This window comes from Mesoplodon bidens (genome assembly GCF_964165515.1).
Source record: "Mesoplodon bidens genome assembly, chromosome: 11".
Lineage (NCBI taxonomy): Eukaryota > Metazoa > Chordata > Mammalia > Artiodactyla > Ziphiidae > Mesoplodon > Mesoplodon bidens.
This window is the reverse complement of record NC_138167.1, coordinates 66,154,914-66,173,698: the sequence shown is the minus strand read 5'-3', so window position 1 is coordinate 66,173,698 and position 18,785 is coordinate 66,154,914. Positions and strand designations below refer to the sequence as shown.

At 49.7% G+C, this 18,785-nt stretch overlaps 1 protein-coding gene across 3 annotated transcripts; it reads left to right on the top strand.

The window, feature by feature from the left end:
- Positions 1–231: 231 nt before the first annotated feature.
- Positions 232–18,785, top strand: GRAP2 (GRB2 related adaptor protein 2). Of its 3 annotated transcripts, none has more exons than XM_081249162.1 (7): positions 232–435; positions 6,647–6,738; positions 9,753–9,872; positions 13,594–13,762; positions 15,616–15,804; positions 17,256–17,378; positions 17,989–18,785. In XM_081249162.1, the coding sequence occupies exons 1-7, from the start codon at positions 358–360 to the stop codon at positions 18,169–18,171; spliced, it is 954 nt and encodes a 317-aa protein (XP_081105288.1). In that variant the 5' UTR covers positions 232–357; the 3' UTR covers positions 18,172–18,785. The 3 variants fall into 3 exon arrangements, with proteins under 3 accessions (XP_081105288.1, XP_081105287.1, XP_081105286.1); XM_081249161.1 differs by lacking the exon at positions 232–435 and adding an exon at positions 1,488–1,584; XM_081249160.1 differs by lacking the exons at positions 232–435; positions 6,647–6,738; positions 9,753–9,872 and having other exon boundaries at positions 13,267–13,762.

The following is an 18,785-nucleotide window of genomic DNA, read 5'->3' as shown; positions in this document are numbered from 1 at the left end:
CCCAGGCCTCAAGTTAGAGATGATAGCAAGTCTTCTGTCCTTATCAACCGGAAACAGAGATGCCCCAGAAATGCTTACAGGCCAGGACAGCAAATGCGGATGAAAGGAGAAGGGGAAAGGTGGTTGCTGGCCTTCATTTCCTGCTCCTGGCATCTGGGGATTCAGAGAATGATGCCGGGAAGTGGATCCTAGCAGCTCGTGCAGCTCTTTCTGAAAACAAAAGCCCTCACTGTGTGCCTACACCTTCCTCTCTGGCCTGGAGACCTTGGACCGTCTCTATCAACTGCTAAGACTGCCCTCCTCCTGGCAGAAAGGCACAATGACCACGTTATTTCCCTTCCAGCTTCACGTCACAACATGGAAGCCATTGCCAAGTTTGATTTCATGGCCTCAGGAGAGGATGAACTGAGCTTTCACGCTGGAGATGTTCTGAAGGTAAGTGATGCGGGATCCAGGAGAGCCAGGGAGAGTTTAGGTTACTCCGGTTTAGCCACTGAGTTAATCTAACAATCCATCCTTTGTTTCTCAAGAAATGCACACAGTTCCTTTCAAAATGTGAAGTTTGCCTCATTCAAAAGGGTTCCTTCTGAGCACCTGTGCACCAGCTACCAGGCCGGGTGATGGAAATCCAATTGGCATAAGCCACCATCCTTGTCCTGAGATGCTCGTGGTCTGGAGGGGGAAACAAATCCATCCAAAGGGCTGTCACAGATGGTCTTATCTGAGTGCTCAGGAGCACAGGCGAGGGGACAAGTGATCCCACCTTGAAAGATGGGGTTGTAGGAACGGGTGGCAACATCCGTTGTCAAAGAACACAATGAAGGTGAGTCGGGCTTTTGGCTAAAGCTCAGAGATGGGCAAGCCCAGGCAGAATTAGGTCAGCATTGCGAGTTTCAGCACGGCTGGAACTTACAGGAGGAAGGTGTGGATGGGGACCCTGGAAAGTCAGCTGGAGGAGATGCGGGTCAACAAAGGCTATGCACACCCGCCACTCAGGGGTTCCTTACAACTTTTCTTCTGCCCGCGCTTGAGTTGTAGTGGCCACTTGCTGAACTGAAGAGGCCTTGGGCTTCTCCCACATTTCATGCACCATGCTTACGGACTCTGCATCTTAGCCCCGGTTTTGTGCAAAATAGCATAGGCGGCCTTCAGGAGGCCACTGGGGAATCTCTGGCACCTATGCCCCCCTGCCTGGCCTCAGAGCACCTCGCATACCCTGATCCCCGGTCCTCAGCAACCCATATGGGCCTCCTGAGACTGCCCAGTGGCACTGAGACCACCACTGTCTCTCCACGAAGATAAATGCTTGCTATGGAAAGAACCCTATCATACATGAGAGGGTGACTCGGAAAGTGTCTGTGGAGCACAAACCAGGTGGAATGACGTGGTTTGGAATTTTAATCCCCCAATGTTTATCCCCCTGACTGCTCTCATCTTGCAAGATCTGGTAATGTGGCTGCCAAGAGTACGCCTTCAATGTTGGAACTTCTCAAGGTCAAAATATTGCTTGGGCTGCTGACCCAGGAAAAAGTGACCTTCACTTCCTTGGGATCTTACCAAGGTCACAGAGGTGTCTGCGACGAGGTGAGCAGTCCCTCCCTTCCTTGTGGGGTATTGTGACCATGTGATTATCTACCATTCTCCAGTGTTTTCACCCAAAAGAGAACCTCCCTGGGGGGTTGGGGGCAAGTCCCATCCCTCATCTCCCATTTCAAACAGAACCTACTATCTGGCTTAAATTTTCCCTAGTCCCCAGAAAAGGAAAAAGGAAAAAAAAAAAAAAAACTTTCCTCAACTCCGCTTCTCTGTTCAGCTCCTAACTTCTTTCACCTCCTCACTGCCAGCACTGGGAAGAGTTCTCTATGCTGGGTGCCTCCACTCCCTCACTTCCTGTTCACGCCACTGGAACCCTCTGGAATCTGTCTTTTACCCCCAACACTCCCTTAAAGTCCACTGGTGATCTCCTCATTGTGGAATGTAAGGACCCTACTAAATGCCTGCAGGATTAGACCCTGCTAAACTGCCCCTCTCCTGTATCTGAATGAAGCTCTGTCCCACACCTAAACACTATTCTCTGCTCTGAATATTTTTCTTTTATCATATCTCGCAAGCAATCCCTTCTTCAATGGAGAGGAGTCTGGTGCAATAAAAAGGAGCATGGACTTTGGAGCCAGATAAATCTGAGTCTGAGTCCCAGCCCATTAGCTGTGTGGCCTTGGGTCAGTCACTTGCCCCCTCTGAGCTTCAGTGTCTTCATCTATAAATGGAGGCCATGCCTATCTTGCAGGGTTATAGAAAGGATTAGGGGTAATGGTCCTGGCCCAAATTGGATGCTCAATAAATGATCACAGTATTGTCAATATCACCCAATTCCTGCTGCCTCTGACTGTTCAGACTATTGCTATGTTCCTTTGACTGACCTCATCGCCTCCCGTCTCTTCCTCCTTCATTCTACGTACCAGTCCCAGAAGGATCTTTCCAGAAGATAAATCAGATCATATTACTTCCTTACTCAGAAGTGTTCAGTGGTTCCCCATGACCAGTTGATGGAAATCTAAGCCATCTGGCCCCAGCCTACTGCCCAACCTCATCATGCTCGCGTGCAAGAACATGTACACATACATACACATATACCTACATACATACACACATGCCACACACACACACACACATCTTTGCGTATGAAATGCCCCAGGTCACGCTGCAATATACAAACTCTCCTTTTTCAGGGTCTCCCCATATTCTGAATGCCCTTCTCTAACACACACATATTTGACCACCTCTACCGGGGAACCCTCACTAACCCTCCCCGCTCCTGACCACCCCGGCCACAGGGGTAAAGAGGAAAGGGGAGGGGGCTTGTCAGCTGAGCCTCACAGAAGGTCTGTATCACGGTGGTCAGTGGGCCTGCCTGTAGGTCTCCATGCACAACTCCATGTACAACCCTCTCCTCCAGAGATGGGTAACAAGCCCCAGGATCCTGGAAATTGTTTTCTTTTCTTTCTTTTTTTTTTTTTTTGGAAATTGTTTTCAAGGCTAGCTCTTAACTGCCCCAGCAATTCACTCATGGAATGTTCTTTCGTGTTTGGCCTTTAGCGCTAAAAAGACTAAACAGGCATTTTCATTAGAAGGTACACAAAATGTCTCACTCACCATCAACCGCCCCCTGCAGACTTTGAGTTCCCCGGGGCGCAGGCCCCAGCTTGTTCATCTCTGTATTCCCGGCACCTAAGTACAAACAGCAGGTGCTCACTAGATGCTGATCCCAGAATGGCGAACAAGATGCTGGACACAGAACTCTGGCCAAATGACTCGATCCCGTTTCTCCTGCGAGAGACACATTCCAAAAGTCAGGGGTTGGATGTTTCGTGCTCATATCAGCCCCTCTGGACCGGCAGCTGCACACAACTCGCAACTTACGTTTCCCACTCGAATCTGCAGGTCATTATTAAAAAATGTCTCTCGACCCAGGCCATCTCTATCTGCTTCTGTAATACGTCTAACACAACCCCGTTTCTTCCTACTAAAACAGCAACCGAAGAGCCCCCAGAGTTAGACCTATGTAATTGACTTCTTCAGTGCTTCAGATTTCTGCTATGCCTCTAAGAGCTATAATTTCATCCAATTTTAAAATTCACCCAACCGTACATTTTGTCTTCTTCCCACGTCTAACTTATTCTCAGGCCATGTAACCCAGAAAATGATTCCGGTAGGCAACGTTGTAAGAATTAAGTCACAGCAAAGCTAAGGGTAAAACCTCGTGCGTTTAGGCTGAACTTGCCCAGCTCTGCACGATGGGGAAAAGAGATAGGGGGACGGAGGAGATGGAGAGATGAGAGGAAGAGGAAGTATGGGCCCTGAGCCAACAACGGCAGGAGGAAAACACCTCCCCCCAAAGACTCTTCTTTGCAGAAAATGAGATCTTTTTAAAACCTTGCCTTCTACAACCACAGAAAGCCTATAAATGCGCCTCTCTGGGAACACAGTCTCAGGCCGACCGGGCACCAGGTGGTGGGGAAAATGGCTGGCATCGTGGGACAATCTTCGGTTGCTAGAGGGGGTCGATGGGTATGAGCCACGATTACTAAAATTACAGCCGGTTTGGGGTCAGAGAGCTCAGTGCGAAGTGTGGTTCTTACCGTGCAGGATCAATTTCCAAACGGCCTCTTTTACCTCATCCCTGCTCACCCTGGTATCTGACAGCTGCTACCCAAGCCGCACATCGCCTTCCCATGCGACGGGAGAAAGGAATTCCAAAGCCTTTACACTTGGGGGATATGGCACAGAGTGAAATGCCCCCATGTTCCTTATGTGCAGCCAGGCCCTGCTGCTGAGCTCCCTGGCTCTTCCTGTGACCTAGATTTCCCACCTTCCCCACAGGCCCCTCACCACACATGTACCCACACGCCCTTAGTGATACTGACAGTCACATTTGATGTCAGAAACCATAGTTTTCTTTTCTCAGCAATTCTAGAACTCAAACATGGGACACACTTTTATTTCTTCAGAACACATGATTACATTCAAAACATACACATATAACACTTTAAAGAACTTATAAACCCTTCCGTGTCCTTCAGAGCTGGAGTTCTCCCTCATAAGGATAGCACATTTTACAGAATTATATTTAAAAGCACAGCCTGTACTCTCTGAAGGACGTCCAGGTACCAGGGCGCATTTGATCCTTGCATCAGCTCCGTGAGGTGCCGGCCAGTTTTTATTGCCCGCATTTTGCAGATGGTAGTTGACTCGCCTGAGGTCAGACAGCTAGTGACAGGATCAAGCTAGACCCCAGGCCTTCTCATCCCAAACTCAGGAATGATATTAGAAATAGGTCAACCCTGCTTCTCAATTACTTAGCTCTCTTCAGCTCTCTTCCCATCTCTGGGAGGGAGAAACCAGAGGCTTCAAGTCCACCCACTTTTGGATGACTCGACTCTGAAATCTAGCTCCAGCCCCTACTCCGCTGAGCCCCACACATATCTCCAACACTCGCTATGCCTTCCTTCTCAGAGCGTCCCGGGGCAACTTGATTCCCCTAGAGGCGACCTGAAGTCTGTGAGTTTTCCCTCAGACCTGCTCCTCCTCCTGTATTTTCTATTTTAGTAAAGGCATCGCCACCCACTCAGTCTCCCAAGCCAGAAATCCGGAGCCATCCCAGGATCCCCCTTCTCCCTAGGCTCTGCGAAGAGTCAGCAAGTCCTGCCCGTTTGTGCTTCCTGATTCCTCTGAAATCTGTCCTCACCTGTTCTCAGGCCAGATCCCCTTCGTCTCTTGCCTAGATGGCTACACGCGTCTTCCTACACTTCCTCCCCTGACTTTACCTCCCAATCCATCTTCACGCTCTGATACATACAGCATGCCGTTCTTAACTCTGATTCTCACTGTGCTACTTCCCTGTTGAAAATCCTTTCATGGCTCCCCATACGTTTCAAGATAAAAATCCAGGCTTTTCAACGTGGGCTACAAGGCCCTGTGCCCCTGGTTTCCCCTCTCTCTACTCCTGGAGTCACAATCTAAACTGCCCCTTGACTGAGGTGTTTTGTCCCCAGAGTGCACCTTCCTTCCTCACTCCCCGGAAGTAGTTCTTTTACCATCAGACTTCGCCTGGGTAGCTCCTTTCATTGCCTGGGCAACCCAGATGGCCTCTCCTCCGGGCAACCTTTCCTAGCCATCTTCTGCTTTCCTCTTTATTATTGCATGACATTTTCAGCTACAAGAAACAGAAACTAAAATTGGCTTAAGCGACAACAGAAGATTTATAATTTCTCCTGCAAAGTCCAGAAGTAGGAGGGCTCCTGGGTAGCTAATTCAGCGGCTCCATGACATCGCCAAGTTTCTTCCCATCTTTTTGTTCTGCCATCTTCATTTTGAATTATTGTTGAGTCTGTGCTGCATATTTTAGAAACAGTCTCAGTGGGGGGGGGCGCAAATATTTGTTTTTTGATGGTAAAAGATTTTCTGAAATAACCAGAAGCCACATAGAGCCACATCTGGAGGGTCATATGAGTAATCAGGGCAGGTGATGACATTTGGGGTCGTGGTTGAGGTAAGACCCCACAGTAATGAGACAGAACTTCTGGTTTTGCCTATGATCTGGGTCTAAAAGAAAGTTTAGAAAAGGCATTCCAGGTATCTTGAGTTATGTCCAAACTCTTTGTGAAAACATGGAGTGCGAAAACCAAGAGTTACTGTTTTCAAAGCTAGCCCCCACCTGATGTTTACGTTTTAATCTGCTGGTGTAAAAAAGGAAGAGCAAATTAAATTGTAAAAGGTTCCTTGTTACCCGGCAGAGAAGGAGAAACTACCTGCCTAGATAAGGAGCTTAAAGTGCTAAGATCTGGGACACGAATCTCCCAGACAGAAGGAGAAAAGGGGTTCAGGGAAGCCCCTGATCCCTGAGTCTGGGAGGTCACACCAGGGTGGGGTCATATGAGTGGGTGGCCCACGTGGACAGAAATAGCTTGGGGTCAAGGGAAGCCAAACTCCAAAGATAAGCCAGCCACTCCCCACTCGAGCAGCTGTGTGGCTTCTTCGGCTCATTTTCCTCTAAATCCCGATGCGCCTTCTTTGCCCTGCAACCCCTTTCTCCCGCTTCTTGGAGTTCTCCCCGCAGCGTCTTTGTCCTTCCTTCTCCTCCCTGTAGATCTTAAGTAACCAAGAGGAGTGGTTCAAGGCGGAGCTTAGGAGCCAAGAAGGATATGTGCCCAAGAATTTTATAGACATCAAGTTTCCTGAGTAAGTATTTCCAGCCTGCTGAGATGGGCCTGCACTACATACTCCCCTTTACTGCAGCAGCCACTAAAATTATCCCGGCACAGCCCAGACGCTGTCAAAAATGGCTGCCTCTGGACAGGGAACCACGCAGCTGAAGGCCATGGGTGGGAGGGAGATTTGCATTGCACAGCATTCTCGTTTGAATTTTATACCATGGGCAAGAATCACCTATTTTAAGTTTATAAACTAACAGCATGTATAATTGCAACCATGGGGTTTCCAAGAATTCTGGGGGGTCACGGGGTGCACTCTCAGCCACTCCACCTCAACAGCTGCTCCTGCAGGGCTCTTCTCTTTTATCTCCCAACCCACCCTCCATCCCAATCAGGAAGACAAAGCTCTCGGCCTTCCTGAAACCATGTTCGCACCAGTGAGAGAGGTCAGGGAAATTCCCTCCATAAAGAAGAAATGAAAAATTGAGATTGGGTCTCCGTGCGTCTCAAGAATTGACCACAGGAGTGAGATAGAAATCTAACGTTGTGTGAGGGTCAGGGTCTAGCCGAAGAGCAAAGGTTTGTTAGGTATTGGTGACTCTGGTAAGGAACCAGCAGTGACCACTGAACCAATAGAATGACCACTGACCTCAGCCAGGGGGCCCCTGAGGCTGCCCTGTCATCTTCTAGGTGAGCACGGCACACCTGCAGCCCCTCTTCCACCGCGCTCTCAGCGGATGGCCTGGCTTCCAGGACAGCGGAGGCCCCCAGAAAAGCCCCTCAACCCCACCCGACCTGACACATTGCATCCACCCACATCCTGCAACTGCGCAGACACTGCCTTTCCTGCAGCTGTTTGAAAGAACCATCTGCGCTTCGAGCAGAAGTTCTCCCCTCTCTCATGCATCAACTTGCCTCCCTCTCTGCCGGATCATTCCTGGCAGCAAACAAAGATGCCACAGTTTCTCCCATCTTACCAAAACCCAAAAAGCGAAACCAAACAGCAAAACCCTTGATCCCAAACCCCCTTCCAGCTACGACTCCACTTCTTCAAAAGAATCGTTATATTTGCCGTCCTAAGGTCCTCTCCTGCCATTCTCCCTGGAACCCACACAACTTCAAGGTCACCGAGAACTGCTGGTCCCAGTGGCCAATCGTAGGCCATCACGTCAGCACTATTCGACGTGGGGAATCTCTCCCTCCCGTGGAAACACTTTCTTCCTTTGGCTTCCAGAACATCCTTCTTCCTGGTTCTCTTCCCGCCTCCCTGGCTGCTCCTTCCCCGGCTCCTTTGCCGGTTTTTCCTCGCCTCTTCCGTCTCCTTTACAGTTAGGATGTCGCCCTCCCAGTGAGACCCCCCCATCACCATATTTTAAATGACTCCCCCTCCCCATCTCTCCTCTGTTTTCATTTCCTCCACAGCACTTACATCAGCTGACACACTTAATATTCCAATTACTTTGTTGTTTATGGTGTGTCTCTCCCCACTGCACTAGAATATAAGAAGTTCCACAAGGGTCCCTGTCTCTGCTGCTCACCACTGTATCTGCTCTATCCCCAGAAGGAGGCTCAGCACACAGTAGATGTTTAATAAAAGCTGATAGCTATGAATGAATAGCTTTTGGAACGATGTGTAATAGGAAAACCTGGCACTCGTTTCATATGCAGTGTGTGGACATTTTTGCAAGTCTTGAGGGAAGTCACTTATCAAATTCCAGATGGAGGACAAGTGTGTATTTTCTAAACAGTCCCCTCACTGTTTGCCGCCTCTTCCGAGATATCTCCTCTGAGGATGGCTGCTGTGGAGGGAGTCCCATTCTCTTCCCCTCCCCATTACATTTCCTGTGGTGGCCACTCATCAGCACTGTAGGTTTGGATGGCAAACACTCTGGCAAGATCTCCAGGCAGATGACTGGCAGAAACCCTCTGCTTCCGGCCCCTCAGAGCCCAAGCAACCTTCCCCTGCAGTCCCAGGTCTGGAGGAAGGACATTCTTCCACCACCCCTGTCTGTTCAGTTCCTACATTCCAAAGAGCATGGGGAACTGCTCACAGAGGAATCCAAAGCTGTGGCCTGTTGGACCTTCATCTTAAAGGGACACACACACTGGCTTTCCAGGGGTGGCAATTAGAGCAGCCACCTTGGAGCAAAAGGACACCGCCCCACCTTTGGCCGCTGAGGGATTGCAAACACTTGTTCCGCTTCTCTATGGTTGAGAGAGGTTTCTGGCCTCCTGCCCCGTGGCTGTAGCCACTGTTTGACTTGCCCCTGTGCAAGTGTTTGGCCTTTTTCATATACGCTGTACCCCCTGCAGCAATGCTTCCAAAGGCTGCCAGCCTGAAAGAGCAGTTTCTCCTTGGTTTCTTCTTTTCCAGGGTAAAGATTATTGTCCAGCTTGGTTTTGGGGGAGGGCCCAGGAGCTGGCTATGTAGACGCCTCTCTCTGGCTGCTGCCAGCCTTGCTTATTTCCAAGTGTGCGTGCGGGCCTCCCTGGGTGCCTTGCAGCCTCTGCCAGGCACGGAGCACAGCCGCTCCCGCCCCACGCCACCCAGGGGCCCTGGGCTGTGACTCTCTTTCCCGGCCACCAAGGTCTCAGCCCGGAGCTGGCACCCAATGCCCTGCCCATTGCCCTCAGTGCCCCAAGGGGTCCCTGTCCCCGCAGTTCTTTTCTGGAGACATCCCTCTCACAGCTGCCGGCCGGCAGCCACTCCCCGCGGTGAGTCACTCCCACGCTGTCCCGTTTGGTGCAGTGGCACATTTCCATGATTCAGGATTTCCAAGCAGGAGAGAGACTTCTCCTGGGGGGACGGGACAGGAAGTGCCTCAAGGGGAACACCACTTGCCTCGCCTGCAAACTGCTGGAGTGTTTGTTTAGTTTCAAAAACACCTGGACCCTCTTTGGTCTCTGTCTGCTCTCTGCTGAGCAGTCCCCAGCCTCTCTCCCTTTGGGTCATCTCTCCCCTACTTCCTTCCCTCCCTACCCTCACCCCTACCATCACTCTGGCATCTCACCAAGATCCTCTGCTTTTATCTCACCTGATAGATGGTTTCACGAAGGGCTCTCACGACACCAGGCAGAGAGCTTGCTGATGGGCAAGGAGGTTGGTTGCTTCATCATCCGGGCCAGCCAGAGCTCCCCGGGGGACTTCTCCATATCCGTCAGGTACCGGCTGTTCCTGACTCCTCCCTGACCTACTAAAGCACTAAAGCAGCAAGGTGACCTCTTGAACATGACCTATTCCTCAGGAGCATGGCGGCCAAGGGGCCCAGGCATCTTATCAACTGTGAAGCTGTGCCTTTTCTTTCCATAATACACATACACAACTCCTTAGTTTGTGGCCCAAATTACATGTGCGTTCATCTGCCTCCCCCTCCAGCCCAGGTGCTTCTGGAAAGAGGATTTTTATCAACTTCATCTCTGTGCCTTTTACAGCACCCTGTACCCAGTAGGTGCTGGATGAGTATCTGTGGAAGGCGTGGGAATGGAGAAGGAAAAGAGAATTCCCAACTGTCCACATCCGCCTTGGGGTTGAGATCTTAACCTTTTCTTTTACTACTGATGCTTATTTGAAGAAGGGTAGAGAAAAATCAAACCCCAAGTCACCGCCATAGGACACATCTGTAGTTGTAAGTGGCTGCACAAAACGAAAGGCTACCTCCGTGCCCCGTAATGCAGCAAAACTGACAGGAACAGAGCAGAACCCAGGAGTCCTGGGGTGGGGGGACTGTGACAGCAAGGTCTCGTTAACGTGCAGCACTCCCGGGAGGAAGTGACTCAGTTTAACACGACACAGCCCCACAAGCAGAAGCCCCAAGTCTGAACACACGGCATGTGGTCAGCGTGTTGGGGATCTCAAGTCACACATCGGACTTGGTGACCACATGTGAAAGTGCAAGAATTATGGTGATGGCAGTACAGGGGTTGGCGCGGCAACCTGTACAGTGAAACCTCACTGTCAAGTTACCTGATGGGAAGTGCTGTCTGGATTCTGCAATATAATCTGAAAGGCGTGCAGCTTTAAGTTCATAAATCCAATCTCGGGTAATAAACGGAGGCCACTTTACTATTTAGAAAGAAAGTGTCCTGTAAGGAATAAGTAGGAAGAACTTAAAAATAATGGGTTAACCATTTGCATGCATTCGTGCCCCCAACGTGCTCAAGAATAGCTTGGTCTCCTAAGCAATGCCCTTGCAGGCTGGCTTAAACTCTTCATTTCCCTTAACTAAAGCTTCCTTTTTCACATCTTGGGTGATGGTAAATTTTAGCTCAGGCTAATATTGATGTATCACAAATTCTAAACTTGTTAGGTCTTAATTAATGAGATTTTGCTCTATTAATAAATCTTGCAAGTCAAACCTATTTCTTAAGGGCCACAATTCGAGGCAAGACCAAGCAAATTGTTCGACTGAAAGGTGTTTCTCGGTGCCTTTGGTCTGCATGATGTTGCTGAGTCTGGCTTTTTCAGTGAGCAATTAGGGTTTCTAGTTCCTTGATTAAATTGAATTCTACAAAAAACGATCAGCCTTGACATCTGCCACAGTCTTCCCCTGCCGTTGAGGCCATGCAGCTTCTCGTGATGGTGATTATTACTGTAATCAGTATTACGTCTTCTGCAGAAATGTAGTATAATATATTCCAAAGCAGAATCATTTTTATTTATTTATACATCTGCTTTCTGTCATGGGCACAGATAATTAAGAGCTAATTGTAGTTCTATCACTTAGCGTTTGTTAGGGGTCTGAAATACTAGACTTTAGAGTCTGGAGCCCTGAATTACACCCTTTCCCTGCCCCTCTCAGAACTCGAGACAGTGATCCAGCCACTCTCTCTCCAGCACCCAGATGACCCACTACAGCCCTGACATCCATCCTCTCAGCACATGGGAGTGAAAGGGTTAATGTTGCTCATTCTGAGTTCTTTGACTAAGAGGTGGTGGATGAATAATTGTATCACAAGAATATTTCCTCCTCCTCACCCCGATGTGGGGAGTGATGGCTGTGAGTTGAGCCATGTGGTGCTGCACTGAACAAAGCATATGTGAGTGACCACAGCCAAAAGGGGAAGAGCAAGCAATGATTGCCAAAGCATTGGCTACGACCCCCAAGGTGGTTAAGCAGAGGTCACTGCATGGGTTCACCTGGCTATGAGCAGAGACCCACACAAAAGATGAGAAGGAAGATCAGAATTCCCGTCTCCTGGCTTCCCTTGTGGCACAGTGCTTAAGAATCTGCCTGCCACTGCAGGGCACACAGGTTCGAGCCCTGGTCCAGGAAGATCCCACGTGCCGCGGAGCAAATAAGCCCATGCGCCACAACTACTGAGCCTGTACTCTAGAGCCCGTGAGCCACAGCTACTGAGCCCGTGTGCCACAACTACTGAAGCCTGCACCCTTAGAACCCGTGCTCTGCAACAAGAGAAGCCACGGCAATGAGAAGCCCACACACCACAATGAAGAGTAGCCCCACTCGCTGCAACTAGAGAAAGCCTGCACTCAGCAACCAAAACCCAAAGCAGCCAAAAATAAATAAATAAAATAAGTAAATTTTTTTTTTTTTTTTTTTTTTTTGCGGTATGCGGGCCTCTCACTGTTGTGGCCTCTTCCGTGGCGGAGCACAGGCTCCGGACGCTCAGGCTCAGCGGCCATGGCTCACGGGCCCAGCCGCTCTGCGGCATGTGGGATCTTCCCGGACCGGGGCACGAACCCGTGTCCCCTGCATCAGCAGGCAGACTCTTAACCACTGTGCCACCAGGGAAGCCCAAATAAGTAAATTTTTAAAAAAAGAATTCCTGTCCCCTCTGAACACGGACCATGAAATCCATCCCTAAGAACGAGGTATCTTTACTCTTCAACATGCTTTAAGTTTGTGACCTTTCTTCTGCCGTCAGGCAACTGGTATCCTTAACGCCAGTTTATTTTTAGACATAAATGTGTATCCATTTGACAAAAAAACCTTGACATTCCAACAAGAATGACTTGGTGATGGAAAAAGGCTAGAGCTATTAGTAAAGGCCCAGTCCCCTCTTTCCAATGAATAAAATCCAATTTCTCCATCCCTGGTACAAACATGCTCCATCACTTGTGAGTCCAGCTGTTGTCAAAGGTGCTGATCTAAAAGAAGTTAGCATGAAAAAAAAATAATAATAATAAACAAAAGAAGTTAGCACATGTGCATGGTGTGACAGGCCCAGCTCATTAGACTGGAATCAGAGACCCCAGGTCCTTGTCTCAGCTCTGTCACTCACTCACAGTGACCTTGACAAGGCCCCTCCACCTCTTTGAGGCTCAGCACATTTTTTCCCAAAAGCTCAAAATACTTTGCAACCTTATTTATGCAAAACAAGACCAAGAGATACCCATTATGTAGAGAACAAAGCGTGGCAGATCTCTCAGGGTAGTTTATGGGCTTAAAGGAGCTGGTTCAAACTATTTTCTGTTAACAGACAGGTAACAAGGGCTTGAAAAACTCCTCTCCTCTGAGTCTTGGCAGAGTCCTTAGCCTGGTAAGTTCTCAGGTGTTGCCATGTTTCAAATAAACATTGTAAAAAAAAGTCCTTGACCTTGTAGTCTTTAAAGCACTGGGAACATTTTTTTTTATTATAAAAGGTCAGTTCCAGCGTCAGAAGAAAGATTACCTTCTCCTTATGTTAAAAAAAAAAAAAAAAAAAAAATCCCCTCTAGCTCAGCCTGTGTCCAGAGCCGTCCCTTCCACAAATCTCCCCCTGGAGTTTGCCTGGGCCAGCCCACCTGCCCAGGAATGGGCCAGCCACCCATACCTCTGCTTCCTGTCCAAACAGAACTCCAGCATCCCTGGATTCAGTCAGCCCTGGAGGCAAGGACATGGTCACCATGTAACAGACAATTTGGATTTGCCTTGATCCCTAGGCATGAGGGTGACGTTCAGCATTTCAAAGTCATGAAAGACAACAAGGGTAATTACTTCCTGTGGACAGAGAAGTTTCCATCCCTCAACAAGCTGGTGGACTACTACAGGACGACCTCCATCTCCAAACAGAAGCAGATCTTTCTGAGGGAGAGGACCCGGGAGGAACAGGTATGCTGCAGGTCCCCACTGGCCCCAGTCCAGAGATTCTGGGCAGCTCGGGTCCTACACGAACCACCAAGACCATGCATCTGACGGGCAGGTCCCTGCATATTCTGAAATGCAGAGATCTCAGTTTAAATCCTAGCTTAACACTTCCTAGCTATGTGACTTTGGAAAGTTCTCTAATCCTCAGTTACCTCATCCATTAAAATTGAGATAACAGTGACAGCTACCTCATAGGATGGTGTGAAGGTTAGAGAAGATAATGTATCCCCATTCCTTGCATCATTCCTAATCACGCCACAAGCACTCAGTACACATGGGCTCTTATTATGGATGCTCTTATTTTGTTATTCACAGACGTTACTATGTCACAGTTTTCAGCCTAGCTCAGGAGCCGCCCAAGGATGAAGGGGGGTGGGGGGATGGGGGGCACTATACATGGGGATATTAGAGCCTAGAGTCCAGGACTAACGCAGCAGGTAGAGCTTTGTGACCGAATTTGGCGGTGGGGGAGGGTAGAAGCAGGGGGCATCGGAGGAGGAAACTGGAGGTGGGATTCTTGCTCTTGGAACAGTTTGGGATATGAAGTATAGTTTTAAAGAAAATGCATCCGACAGACCTGGCTTTCGTTAAAACCTGATTTCATTGCAAGAGAAGAAAACTTTCTGAGTATCGGTTTTTCTCATCCATAGAATGGAGAGACTATAATGCCTCCCTCATTGGGCTGTTGTGAGGATAAATGAGACATCATTACAGCCCTTGCCACAGGGTCTGGTCCATAGTCGGCACTAAGGAAATGTTAACTAGCCTCCATAAGTAAATTCACACACACACACAATCTATACAATATGTTTCAAAGGAAATAACATGGTTATAGGAGATGGGTATTACAGGAACAAGCACTGACTAGAAGAGTTGAAATCCCAGGGACAGGTTATTTGAAAAGACATTGAGACTTTCAAAGCAACATGTGCTTCAGGGAAGTAAAGAAAACCATCCCTTGCAAGTAATGGGTTGATTTTAAGCCTGAGAAGTTACAATCAAAGGAGGAAAGAGTGTTCCCAAATGCACACAGGAGTTCAGAAAGATAAGCAAAGGTTAAACCCCCACCTTGTAAATTCTTTTAACCAGGAAATGGACAGAGGTATTCATTTATTAGGATGTGCACACAGAGGTGAAAGAGGAAATATAAAAATGCATTAAACTGGATTTAATGAGTTCATTTTGCAAAGTGCTTAGACCAGTGCCTGGCATATACTAAGCCAAGGGCCCTGTGTAATTGTTTGTTAGATAAAAATAACAAGAAAGTGTCTCTGAGTCAGGAGGTTGTGGTAGCTTTCAGGAGAAAGATCTTGTTTCTTCCCAACGTGCCGAGCAGCAGGCCTGGTTTCCATGGTGCTGCAGGAGCTTTGCTGTTTCGGTCTCTATCACCAGGCTATAAATGACAGTTCAAAATCATGCAAAGTCAATAGCAGAGCTTATCTGGAGGGTAGGATGTCCAGCAGTGTGGCAACATGCGATAAGGGGGGTGGGGAGTGGCACTGTGTTGGTAAAATGGAACATTTAAGCTTGATTACACAGAGAAAAACAAGCCCACTAGGAAGGGGCTAGTTGGGTGCCACGTGGAAAGTCTGTGAGCCAGAGACTCAAACTCCCCAAACTGGGAGAATCTGATAATGCAGTGGTCGCTTTGAAAATGTAATGGTCTGAACCATCGATTCTCCCTAAGCTGCCCTCACCCCATCAGCTGTTTCTTGGAGCTGTCATGAGCTAAGTCTGGGAACAGCTGCCAGAAGAGTGGGGTAGGACCAGGAGATGCGTGAGGAGGATAGATCCGCATCATCTCTGTTCTCTCCCAGGGTCAGCGGGGCAACAGCCTGGACCGGAGGTCCCAGGGAGGCCTACCCCTGAGTGGGACCGTGGGAGAAGAAATCCGGCCTTCGATGAACCGGAAGCTGTCGGATCACCCCCCGCCCCCTCCCTCGCAGTATCCCCCCGCAGCACTGCCACCACAGCAGCGGTACCTGCAGCAGCAGCATTTTCATCAGGTATCTGGAAAGAATGAAGTGGGGCACAGTGAGGTAGGGAGGAGGACCTGCTCCCCCCCCGACCCAGGCTTCAGTCACCTTGTCCCCACTGCCACTTAGTGTATGAAGACTCCCCACAGTACTGGAAACAACCAAGGCAAATAAATGCTGGGGACCTGTTTTGGGTCCAGGACTGTCAGCTGGGGAGGAATGTCCCAGTCCAGGCCAGGCCCCGTCAGCTCTCACTGGGCCCATACAGAAGATCCTGGGCCCCCAGATGGCAGAACTATGGAAACTGCCCTTGGCGAAGAAGTCTCTGTGAATTAAATGGCTCCCTGCTTGAAAACACACACACACACACACACACACACACACACACACACACACACTCTCTTACCCTGAGGACTCAGTGAACAATTGTTTCATTTTCCTATCAGCACAATTCCAAATCTTTTTTTTTTTTTTTTTTCTTTTTGCGGTATGCGGGCCTCTCACTGTTGTGGCCTCTCCCGTTGCGGAGCACAGGCTCCGGACGCGCAGGCCCAGCGGCCATGGCTCACGGGCCCAGCCGCTCCGCGGCACATGGGATCCTCCCAGACCGGGGCACGAACCCGCATCCCCTGCATCGGCAGGCGGACTCTCAACCACTGCGCCACCAGGGAGGCCCAATTCCAAATCTTTTCATGCCCTTTAACCCATCTGGCTGTCAAGATCTACAAGAAAAACAGATTAGCACCAGAAATGGATCCTTGCTTATTTATTTATTTATCCCCCGCCTTGTCCCAGACAGGATTTTACGTGGCTTGCCCAGAGTGACAATACAGCCAGATAACATCATCCCTGAATTCTGAAGCAGGGCGTACAAAGTCCTTTGTGAGCTGCCCCTACCTGTCTCCCCAGCCCCATCCCCTGCTACCGTGCCACGTGAACATACATTCCGGCAACACTGCACTAACTTTAGTTACCGGAATTTTTCACTGCGTTTTCTCTCATGCTTTTGAGGCTTTTTATATGCTGTCCCCTCTGCCTGAAATGCCCTTTCTTAGTCAGTTCAACTCCTCTTTAAGCTGGAGTTCAAGCATCATCTGCTCCCTGATCACCCAGGCCAACTTAAACACTCTTCTCTATGCTCACTCATCACTTAAAAGTGTATGGTTCCCCCTCTAAACTGATGTTCCACGAAGATGGGGCCTTCTCTTTCCAGCTACATATCCTCATGCTTAAGACAGTACTAGACACATGGTAGGTGCCAGATAAATATTCCTTGGTTGAATGAATGAAATCTGGCATCATCTTCACAATCTAAGGTCTGCTTGTCATCCTTTCCCCTCTCTCCATTATCTGTTGTCCTCAGCAGTAAGTATTCTTGGAGCACTGGCTGTGTCCATGTCATCAGAGCAAGGTGCTGGGGGAGCGTGTGAGGGAGGCTTCTGGCGATGTGGTGACGGCTGTTCTGTCACATCTGTTTCTAGGAACGCCGTGGAGGCAGCCTGGACATAAACGACGGGCACTGTGGCATGGGCAACAGCAGCGAAATGAATGCTGCCCTCATGCACCGGAGACACACAGACCCCGTGCAACTCCAAGCAGCCGGGGTATGGGAACTTCCCTCTCTGGGCTCGGTGGAGGAGGCCAAGGGGCCAAGTAGAGAAATGGTTGGTCCTCCACGAGAGACTGTGTGTCAAACTGCGCTCAGAGGTGGTGGGAACCCAGCGACTGACGGTGGGGCAGGAGTTTCCCGTAGAGCTGATCCCAGCTGGCACCATCCAGCCTGCTGTGCTCAGTTTGGCTTCGGGCCTTGCCCGATCCTCATATTCCCTGACTGCAATTCTAGCAGAGGGAGGCAGAGGGAGATCTGTTGCGCTGGCATCGAGGGCTGTTAGTCTGGGCACACTGCGTTCTGTTTGTCACTTGAAGAAAATAAAAAGACCACCTATTCATGTAGAGAGAGTAGTTCTCAAGGATCCTCTTGGAGCCTTGGAGGATAACATCTCGGTTGCTCAGAGCTGTGCATCCGGGTCTGCTTTCAGTTGCAGTGGGGTTTGAAATGTCTCTGGAGAGCCATCCGTCAGCCTTCAGGGCAGGCAGTTCACAGAGAGCTTTGTCTTGGTACCAGGGCCCGCAGATCCTCTTCCGTGTGCCCGTGGCTCAGAAGGCAGCTCGGCTGGCCCCAGCTCAGCAGTACCTCTCTGTCTTTTCCCCCAGCAGCGAGTGCGGTGGGCCCGGGCGCTGTACGACTTTGAGGCTCTTGAAGATGATGAGCTGGGATTCCACTGCGGAGAGGTGGTTGAGGTCCTGGACAGCTCCAACCCATCCTGGTGGACTGGCCGCCTGCACAACAAGCTGGGCCTCTTCCCTGCCAACTACGTGGCACCCATGATCCGGTGAGGCCCTTCTGGAGGGGTCGGAAGCTTTTGTCTGAAGCTGCCTGCAAGTGATGGAACAAGGAAGAAAATCTGGAGCTACACATACATATATATATATGTGTATATATACATATGCACACACATATATATGCCTATGTATCCACACATTTATAATAGTAATTTATTGGCAAGTTAGTTGGTTACTTAGATGATATGAAAGGATCTCAGGTGAAGAATTATATTCATACTTATCTTTCTGCTCCCCTCAGTGGGTGTGCAGAAGGCAGTGGGGGCGCTGGGAAGTGGGAGGCAGGGAAATGACACCGACATGCCTCCTGCCCTTAAGCTGGCACCGCTCCCTCCTCGTCTTGGGAATTCTGACTGAGAGGATCTAAGCGGGATCCACACCTGGTGTTGGACGGCGGAAAAACTGGGTGGGGTTGGACTTGGCGGGGCATGTTCTCCTTTACCTGCCTGTCCTGCTCCCCGCCCCCTCCGAGGGTGTGCGGGGCTGCTGCCCTCCTCTCCCCGCGGGGTGGGCACTGCTGGGTGGAGGATGAAGGCGCAGCTCTGAGCTGGGAGAGGGAGGGGATGGGAGGGGAGGGCTGGAGCAGGGGGCGTCCCGGGGCCTGGGCC